Source organism: Penaeus japonicus, unplaced genomic scaffold (assembly GCF_977035675.1).
Source record: "Penaeus japonicus unplaced genomic scaffold, GWHDUDI00000001_assembly GWHDUDI00000040, whole genome shotgun sequence".
Lineage (NCBI taxonomy): Eukaryota > Metazoa > Arthropoda > Malacostraca > Decapoda > Penaeidae > Penaeus > Penaeus japonicus.
This window is the reverse complement of record NW_028234442.1, coordinates 21,251,947-21,261,946: the sequence shown is the minus strand read 5'-3', so window position 1 is coordinate 21,261,946 and position 10,000 is coordinate 21,251,947. Positions and strand designations below refer to the sequence as shown.

Sequence of the window (10,000 nt, the reverse complement as noted above, 5' to 3'; positions counted from 1 at the left end):
AGAGATAGAAGAGAGAGAGGAGAGAGGAGATACAGGAGAGAGGAGAGAGAAGAGAGAGAAACAGGGAGAGAAAGCGGGATAGAGAAGGAGAGAAAGAGAGAGAGAGAGAGAGAGAGAGAGAAAGAGAGAGAGAGAGAGAGAGAGAGAGAGAGCGAGAGAGCGAGAGAGAGAGAGAGAGAGAGAGAGAGAGAGAGAGAGAGAGAGAGAGAGAGAGAGAGAGAGAGAGAGAGAGAGAGAGAGAGAGAGAGAGAGAAGAGAAAGGGAGAGAAAGAGAGAAAACGAAAGAGAGAGCTGAGGAAAGACATACCCAGACACAACAACACCAAGACTCAAACGTAAAAAAGAGAGAGAAAAAAAAGAGGCGCTGGTCACTCTCCGTGGAAAGAACACATCGCCTTACCTTGGCCAGCGTCTGAGGCTGTGGGGCTTCCCGTTCGCCGCCACCACCGCCACCGCCGCTGCCGCCGCTGTTGTTCTTCCTGTGTTCGGCGGGGATCGGGGGTTTGGTCGCACCCTTGCTGACACTCCCAGCCTCCAAGCTCTTTTTTCTCTCGAGATTACTCTTCGATTTCATAGTAGGGGAGGTCTTCTCACCCTTTTCTTTCTTTTCTGCACTTTTTTCCTTCTTGTCCTGGGTTCTCTCTTTCCTATCACGGTTCTTATCTATTGTCTTTTCATTGTTGTTGTTGTTGTTGTGTTTATCGCAGTTAGTCCTCTTTGTCTTCACGCTGGTCCGTTCTCTTTTAACGTCATTCTCGCATTTCCCGTTTTCTACGACGCCGGAGCCATTACTATTATAATTGTCACAGTTGTAAGTTATGAAGTCGAACACAGAGGTGCTATAGGCGTCGTGAGCAAAATGTGAGGCATGGGCGGCTGGCGCGTGTCGTGGACGCGGGCGGTGCACTGGCTCTAAAGGGCGTGGGAGATTGTGTGCGCGAGATGGGTGACATACGCAAGCCAGCATTATGGATGTATAGATATTCAGATAGTCAATGTATTCTCTCAGTCTACGTGTCCTTAAAGAAATGATCTTTTTTTATCTTTTCATCTAACAAAAACACTGGAAGAAGAAAGAAAGAAAAAAAAAAAACACACACAAATGAAAGAGTGAGAGAGAGACCTTAACTACTTTGAATTACACTTTGTTTACGTTCTGTGGGTGCAAAATTACAGTGTACGGAAAGCCAAGCGTGGGGTTCTCGGGTATTGTGGGGAAACAAGCCTTTCAACTCTACTGCAGTCACGATAATTAACACCGTAAGATAACGGGGAAATACAGCAATCACAAACACACACACTCGCTGTTATCGGGTTTTGCGATTTTCACGTTTCATTTATGAGATATGTCAATAATTCATAAAAAAACAAAATGAGAAAAGATGAAATATAAATAGGTAGGTAGGTACATAAATAGAAAGAGAGAGAGAGAGAGAGAGAGAGAGAGAGAGAGAGAGAGATAGAGAGAGAGATAGAGATAGAGATAGAGATAGAGATAGAGAGAGAGAGAGAGAGAGAGAGAGAGAGAGAGAGAGGAGTGAGAGGAGTGAGAGGAGTGAGAGGAGAGAGAGGAGAGGAGAGGAGAGGAGAGGAGAGGAGAGGAGAGGAGAGGAGAGGAGAGGAGAGGAGAGGGAGAGGGAGAGAGAAAATGAAAGAGAGAAAGAGAGAGACGGGGGAGCAAGACAAGTATTAATACAAGAGTATGGGGACGCAAGAACTCGAGTGAGTCGAAGTAGGATACAAGGGCGTACCTGATTATTGGGAAGGAGAGAAGGGGGGGGGGGCTTAGGGGGATGAGGAGAGAGAGAGGGAGGGAGGGAGGAAAGTGGATGGGAGGGAGGAAAGAGGGTGGACGGGAGGGAGGGAGGAAAGGAGGGAGAGGAAGGTGGAAGGAGGGAGAGATGAGGGTGGATGGGAGGGATGGAAGGAGGATGGGCCCGGATGGAGGAGAGAGGGAGGGAAGGAAGGAGGAAGGGAGGGTGGGAAGGGAGGGAAGGAGAGGGAGTATAGAGGGGTTAACTTCAAAGACAAAGTAAGTGAAGAATATAGGATATCGTTAGGTCCCTGAAGAAAAAAAAGAGGAAAAAAATTAAATAGATTGGGCGGAGGGGAGAAAAGGGGAGAGGAATTATACTATATTTTATGATGTTATAACACTGTATTATCCTACAGTACATTATATCAAATCAACTCATATAGTGTTACAATCATATCAACCTGCATTAATAAAGGCGATACTGATAAAGGAGAATGATAACATCAAAAGGAAAACAACAACATCAAGTATAGCGAACAGAGGAAGGGATTGTAAACAAAAGAAGGGAATGGGATAGAGAAAGAGATAAGAGAGAGAGAGAGAGAGAGAGAGAGAGAGAGAGAGAAGCTAAAAGGCAAATGAGAGAAAGGGAAGAGAGAAAACTTCGAAATATAGAGCGGTAAGAGAGAAAAAAATCAGAGACAAACAGTAAAAGAAAAAAAAAACAGTAGAATCAGATAACAAGAAGAGACAAAGCAATAAAAAACAAAAGAAATAAAAAAAGAGACAGAGAAAACACATAAAGCAAAAGAGAAGAGTAACAAGAGAAAATAACCCCCCTCCCCACCCCCCGCCCACCATCATAAAACGAGACGGTAAGCGAGAGAGGAAAGAAAGAAAAAGGGCAACGCGAACAGGAGACCAAAGGGACGAGAGAAAGGAACAAAAAAGGAGAACGAACGAATGACAAGGACAAAGGGCAGGGGCGTGCAAGGAAAACGAGACGGAAGGAAGGCGAGGAAAATTAGGAGAGGGAGGAGAGGTGTCAAGTGGAGGGAGGGAGGGAGGGAGGGAGAGATGAGAGAGAGCGTTGAGAGAGAGAGAAAGAGAGAGAGCGAAAGAGATATGAGAGAGAGAGAAAGAGATATGAGAGAGAGAGAGAGAGAGAGAGAGAGAGAGAGAGAGAGGGAGAGGGAGAGGGAGAGAGAGAAAGAGAGAAAGAGAGAAATAGAGAAAGAGAAAGAGAAAGAAAGAGAGAGAACGAGAGAGAGAACGAGAGGAAAGGTCAAAGAATCAAACAACAGACTCTTCCAAGACAGAAAAAAGAAAAGACAAACATAAACAAAACACATAAAAAAGCCAGAGCCACCAAGCGCAAGACAGGGAGCAGAAAGAGAAGAAGTGAGCAGGTATCTTCAGAGGCTTCGCGCTTCAACAAAGCCGGAGCAGCGAGTAACACCGGAATCCGTAAGCCGTGACTGCCGCCGGCTTACCAACTCTGCGAACGGCCGGCCTGCCTTTTCCAAGAACCACGCAACTTTGCAAGGTCAACCAAAGTACATTGTGCAATACGCCAAGTCAAAGGTCAACGACTTCGGCAGCTGTTTTTTATTTTATTATTATTATTTTTTTAATTCATTACATGTCATTTCAGGCCGTGGTTATTATTATCTTTAAATCATCTTTTTTTTATCACGTGATTTCATTTCTATTATGACCAGCAGGCGAACCAACTGTCTGCAAACGCAATTTGCACAAGAGGAAGTCATTTGCACAAATTTTCCCTTCATCTCCGGTCCGGGACAGATACGTACATAGTTCACAGGCGTTACTGGAAACAAACTGTACATATTTTGGTACGAGAGAGAGAGAGAGAGAGAGAGAGAGAGAGAGAGAGAGAGAGAGAGAGAGAGAGAGAGAGAGAGAGAGAGAGAGAGAGAGAGAGAGAGAGAGAGAGAGAGAGAGAGAGAGAGAGAGAGAGAGAGGAGAGAGAGAGGGAAGAGAGAGAGAGAGAGAGGAGGAAGAGAGAGAGGAGAGGAGAGGGAGAGAGGAGAGAGAGAGAGAGAGAGAGAGAGAGAGAAAGAGAGAAAGAGAGAGAAGAGAGAAGAGGAGAAGGAGAGAGAGAAGAAAAGAGAGAGAGAGAGAGAGAGAGAGAGAGAGAGAGAGAGAGAGAGAGAGAGAGAGAGAGAGAGAGAGAGAGAGAGAGAGAGAGAGAGAGAGAGAGAGAGAGTGAAAGAGAGAAAGAGAGAAAGAAAAAGAGAGAAAGAGAGAGAGAAAGAAAGAAAGAAAGAAAGAAAGAAAGAAAGAGAGAGGGGGGGGGGAGAAAAAGAGAGACAAAGTGAGAGAGAAAGAGAGAGAGATATAGCCGCGAGACAGAGACAGAGGTGCAAACAGAAAAAAACAGCATACGTAATGGAGGAGAACAAATTGCACATAGCCGTATTGGAACAGCATTCTGGTCGTGAACCCAAAACCGTTTCGCTAAGCGGGGAAATGTACCATGGTGGCTCTACCATTTGAAGGCACGTCAGAAGCTTCCAATTTTGTTGTACAGACAGGCGTATACAAAAAAATAAATAAAAAAAAGACAATGACACAAATATACGGCCATCCGGACACGCACACAGACGCATTCACAAACACGCACAAACATACATAAACATACACAAACATGCACGAACATTCGCATTGATTAATAAAACACAAGACGCACGCAAGTGGAAGGCAACTGCTTCACAAGAGCAAAATAAGTGCAAGTAAAGGGATGTCGAATAAGTCGGGAAGAAGGCGGGGAGGCGGAGGGGGGGCGGGGGGAAGGAGAACTAAGAGGAAGATTAAGGAGGAAGAGCAAGAAAAAGAGGAGGAGGAGGAACAAGAGGAGGAAGAGGAGGAGGACGAGGAGCAAGAGGAGGAGGAACAGCAAGAGGTGAAGGAGATGTAGGAGTAAAATAGTAAGAACATGAGAAGGAGGAAGAGCAGCAATAGCAGAAGGAAAAGGGAGAATGGAAAAGGAAAGGAATGAGAAAAAGAGAGAACGAGAAGTAATAGCAGGGACTAGCAACAATAGGAGGAGAGGGAGGCGTAGGATTAAGGGGACGAGGTGAGGGAAAAGGGGTGCCTTAGCCGTCCACCACTGGGAGAAACCCGGCTTTCTCAAAGTGCCACTCTAGGTGACCCCCTCCTCTCAACCGCGCCAGCAGACCCCATCTGACCCCGACGCTGTTCCCATGACACTTCCGCTGAGATTTAATTATCCCACGAGGCCGGATGCATTAGTATGACCCCCGTCCTTCCCTCCCGTCCACCGCCCCCCCCTAAAAAAAAAATAATAATAATAAAACTACCAAAAAAAAAATCTAAAAAATAAATATATTCAGAATCCATACACCGGACTTATCCGCTTAAAATATCCTCTTTAAGTTTGTCTTAAAGAGATATACTACATGTGAAGAGGCAAAGCCAGCTTAATCCATCGATCAAACAGTAAGACCACCAGCTCCAGACAATAAAACAATAAAAAGTTGTATTAACGACAAGAAAAATTGCAACGCAAGTAAGCTTCATACCCGAATATGGCCAACAAGAACGACAAGAAAAAAAAAAAACGTAACTCTAAAAAGAATAACAATGACAATTACACAAAAATAACAATGACTCTTAACAACAATAGCAACGCCCAAAACAAGAAAAAAATGCAACGAATGCAGAAACTAAAACACTCCCAGAAAAAAAACTTGGTCGAGAAAGAAATAAAAAGTGACCCCGGTAAGTTAAACGCCGCAACGTGCAATTGCTAAGTATCTTTTCCATGTCGGGAATATGTGCAACATCGTAGTTTGCAGCAGTTTCCTTTGAGTCGTGATCACGGGCGGGAAAATGCCAAAATAGCAAGACCAGGTAATTAACTAAGCTCGACGATATAGGACTTTTTTGAGGTTGTCAGGACGTGGTCGGAAGAGCGAGAGAAAGAAAGAAAAAAGAAGAGAAGAGACAGAAAGGGGATAAGGAGAGGAGAGGAGAGGAGAGGAGAGGAGAGGAAAGGAGAGGATGAGTGTGATGGAGATGGAGATGGAGAAGGAGATGATGAAGATGGAAATGGAGATAAAGATAAAGATAGAGACAGAGAAAGAGATAGAGAATGAGAAAGAAAATTAGAAAAAGTAAAAGAGAAAGAAAAAAATGGAGCGAGCGAGCCAGCGAGCTCATCCGAAATGATTAGCGCAAGATGCAGTGTCCCGCCTCTCTCCGCGGTCATCCTCGCGACACGCACGCCCTGAGAATTCATGTTCATTAGCCTCCTTTGGTGGGACAGGCCTCGCCATCGCCTACGGAAGGATTCATCTTCGTTCCTCTTTTACTGTTTGTTTGTTTTGTTTGTTTGTTTATCATTACCCGTCCCTACTACTCCTATTCCTTGCTGTTTCCCCTTCCTTTGACTAATTACTCAGTCTTTTCCATCTATATGTTTTTTTTTTCTTACTTTCTTTCTCTCAACATTTCCGAACTTCGCTTAGGCCTATACGCGTGGATACAAGTTTAGCCGTGGTGGATTAAGTCTCGAACGTTCGCTATTCCACACTCAATCCCGCACAGCGAACAAACAGAAACACACCGCCTCTCGCTATGATAAATTCCCTAGGCCTATCACGAAGGGGGGTGGTTGGGGGGGGGTGGTAGTCGGCACAATGATTCATTTTATCCCCTGGAAAGGAACGTTGTAACCCCAGTTTTTTTTCTTTTTTATTTCTTGTTTGTTCAATATGATGCGTGTGTTGTACCCGTAATGTATGTGCAGAGTTATATCATATATTTATTGTTTACGGACTGCTTTATAAATCAAACAAACTTTAAACATATATAAAAACACACACACACAAAAATAATTAGAACTGCGACAAAAAAACAAAAACAAAAACAAACAAACAAAACAATGAACCAACCATTCAGTCGGAGAACCAGATAAAAAAAAACTCGAATTCCTCACCACATCCCCCCCTCCCTCTGATCCCTCCCCACCCCCCACTCCTAGCTAGATACTCCTACCTGCCCCCCACCCCTTCCCCCTTGATCCCCTTCCCCTTACCCTCCCCATTAAAAGATCTACCTCCCACGGCAACACCTTAAGTCTCCTCATCTCGGGCTCAAGCTCACCTCAGACCCCGTGGCCTTGTGAGGTAGTACTAATGGGGAGGAGGGGGGGGGGAGAGGAGGAAAGAGGAGGAAGGAGGAGGAAAAAGGAGGAAGGAGGAAAGAGAGAGGAGGAAGAGGAGGGAGGAGGAAAGAGAGGAGGAAGGAGGAAGAGAGAGGAGGAAAGAGGAGGAAGGAGGAAAAAGGAAGAAGGAGAAAAAGAAGGAAGGAGGAAAAAGAAGGAAGGAGGAGGAAGCAGGAAAGAGGAGGAAAAGGGAGGAAGGAGGAGGAAGAGGAAGAGAAGCAGGAGGAGTAGGAATAGGAGTAGGAGGAGGAGAGAAAGAGGACTAAAGGGAAGGGGAGGAGGAGGACGAAGGGGATGGGGATGAGGAGGACGAGAGGGGGAAGGCGGAGGAAGAGGAGAGGAGGATGAAGGGGAGCAGGAAGAGGAAGAGGAAGGGGGTAGGAGTAGGAGTAGTAGTAGTAGTAGTAGTATGATGAGGAGAAGGAGGAAGAGGAGGAGTAGGAAGGGGAGGAAGATAAGGAGGAGGAAGCGGAGGAAGAAGAAAGGGAACGGTAAAAAAGAACGATGGGAAAAGGGGTAGTAGGAGTAGGAAGGGGGGGGGGAGAAGAAGAGGGGGAAGGGCGGACGAAGAAGAGGAGGAAGAGGAAGAAGAGTACGAGGACGAGAGGGTGGAAGAAGAAGAGGACGAGGAGTTGGAAGAAGAAGAGGACGAGGACGAGGAGGACGTGGAGGATGAGGAGGCCCCCTTCGTTAGCACCTACAATTAGCCCCAAGAACGCGATTCCAATACTACACAATTACAGGGAAGGGCGGGACAAGTATTGCATAACGTTACGATGGTTTGAAATAATCTCATGGGGGAAGTGAAGAATTGTCTATGTAAGAAAGTCGTGTGGAAATGCATGGAGAGAGGGAGAGAGGGAGGGAGAGAGGGAGGGAGGGAGGGAGGGAGGGAGGGAGGGAGGGAGGGAGAGAGAGAGAAATAGAGAGAGAGAGAGAGAGAGAGAGAGAGGGAGAAAGATTTTTTTAAAAATCAAAACCGTATCAAACACACTTCAATCATTTACAAACAAGCAATACCAACAAAAAAAAACTACCTATATAAAAAAATAAAAAAAATAAAAACAATAATCCTACATAATCCTACAAGCCGCCCTCATACCACGCCCCTGCAAGACCAAACTCGAGCCGGTGGAGCGTGGGAAGCTGGCTTGCGGGTGGACACGCTCACGCCTATCTTGTGAAACCCCTTTGGGAGAGCTGCAAACGCGCCCGCATATCGAACACCCGAGTGGCCAATGCGGCGCCCACTCTCACCTGCAACATCTTGGCTGTGCGGTGGAGAGCAAGAGCTTCTCTCTGTCGCTAGCTGCCTAATTTGGTTAACTCTCCTTGTCTTTGGTTGTCTGTCTGTCTGCCTCTGTTTGGCTCTCTCCTCCCTCCCGCCCTCCCTCCTTGCTTGCTTGCTTGCTTCCTTTCTCGTTTCCTTCCTCTCTTTCTTCTCAGTCTGTCCGACTCTCAGTGCTTTCCATCTCTACCCCTCTCTCTATTCTTCCTCCTTTTATTTATCTCCTCTCTACCTTACTCCCTCCATGCCACTCTTAGTCTCCCTCTACCTCTCCCATTCCCTACCCTCCATCCCTCTCCCCCCCTTCCCCTCCAACCCTTCCTCCCTACGTCCCTACCTCCATCCCTCTCTCCACCTTCCCCTCCCTCCGTCCCTCCCTCCCTCCCACCCTTCCTCCCTCCCTCCCTTCCTCCCTCCTTCCTATCTTTATAATGGCTTGTGATCTGATACTTCCCATGCTTTCAACGAGCGCCAAACTCGTGTATATGAAACTCGGGACAAATATTAAACTCAATTATTTTGGATATTGAACAGAATTTAAGTTTATTACTGGATTCCCACACCGTATGTTTGAACATTGGACTATCCACTGTGTAAATATTTAGGACTATGTTTCACCCCGCGCGTGACACTCCCATGTCTTTTATGAATGACATCGCGCCGTATGCTTGAGTTTGTGCTAATAATTTCCTATTTCACAAAAAAAAAAAGAGAGAAAGAAAGAAAGAAAGAAATTATGAAAAAAACATAACCATTTTCATTCCAACCACAAAACACTTTCTCCTGCGAGGGAGGCAACAACTCTACGGGAATGGCAACCCAGGTTTAATTACATTTCGATCATTCTAAAGAGAGACAAGTGGGTAGCGGAGATGGCAACGGAGGCGTAAAACAGAAAGGAAGGAGGGAAGAATGAAGAGGGAAGGTGGGGGAGGGAGAGAGAGAGAGAGAGAGAGAGAGAGAGAGAGAGAGAGAGAGAGAGAGAGAGAGAGAGAGAGAGAGAGAGAGAGAGAGAGGAGGAGGGAGAAAGAAAGATAGGTGAATGGAGGGAACCTAAAAGTGCACACCTCAGGTCACCAAGGAATAAACCAGCCGGGATTTGCGAGCGGGTAGACGACTGACCTTTCCGGGCTTTGCACTCGATGAATATTCAATCGCGACGAGAACGACCGCACAACTCCCCAACTTGTTCTCTCTCCGCCTGTCTGCAGCTCTCCTCCTCCTCCTCCTCTCCTTATCCCCTCCCCTTATCCCCCGACAGACCCCCCCTCCCCTCCTCCCAGTACCTTTCCCGCTATTCCCTCCTCTTCCTACCCCCCCCGACCTCCCATACACCCCTCTTCATCCCCCCCCCCCCCACGTCTTGAGCGACTGGTGTGGATGATAGCGCGAGACACCTTTCCTATTGTTCGATGGGCGCGCAGGTGCTCGCTCGGGATCTCGTTCGTTCGTTCGTTCGCTCGTCTCAATCGCCGCCGCGTCGATTTCGTTCGTTCGTTTCGCCGCAGAAAGGAGGAGGAGGAAGACGAGGAGGAGGAGGAGGAAGAGAAAGGCGAGGAGGAGGAGGAGGACGTGGAGGAGGAGAAGGACGTGGAGGAGGAGGAGGAGGAGGAGGAGGAGGAGGAGGAGGAGGAGGAGGAGGAGGAGGAGGAGGTGGAGACGAGGAGGAGGAGGAGGAAGAGGAGGAGGAGGAGGAGGAGGTGGTGGTGGTGGAGGAGAGTGGGGATGATAAAGAAAAAAGAAA

At 46.9% G+C, this 10,000-nt stretch overlaps 1 protein-coding gene across 10 annotated transcripts in view; it reads right to left on the bottom strand.

Annotated features, from left to right (window-relative positions):
- LOC122258856 (Ankyrin-repeat, SH3-domain, and Proline-rich-region containing Protein) overlaps positions 1-10,000 on the bottom strand; it is a 565,439-nt gene that overhangs the window by 54,619 nt on the left and 500,820 nt on the right. Inside the window, exon 2 of one of the 10 annotated variants that reach the window (XM_043025116.2) lies at positions 401-1,063. The exons of the other annotated variants lie outside the window; for them this stretch is intronic. Coding sequence (XP_042881050.2) covers positions 401-967 — 567 coding nt within the window. The 5' untranslated portion in view covers positions 968-1,063. The remainder of the gene's footprint in view (positions 1-400; positions 1,064-10,000) is intronic. 10 annotated transcript variants of the gene reach the window in all.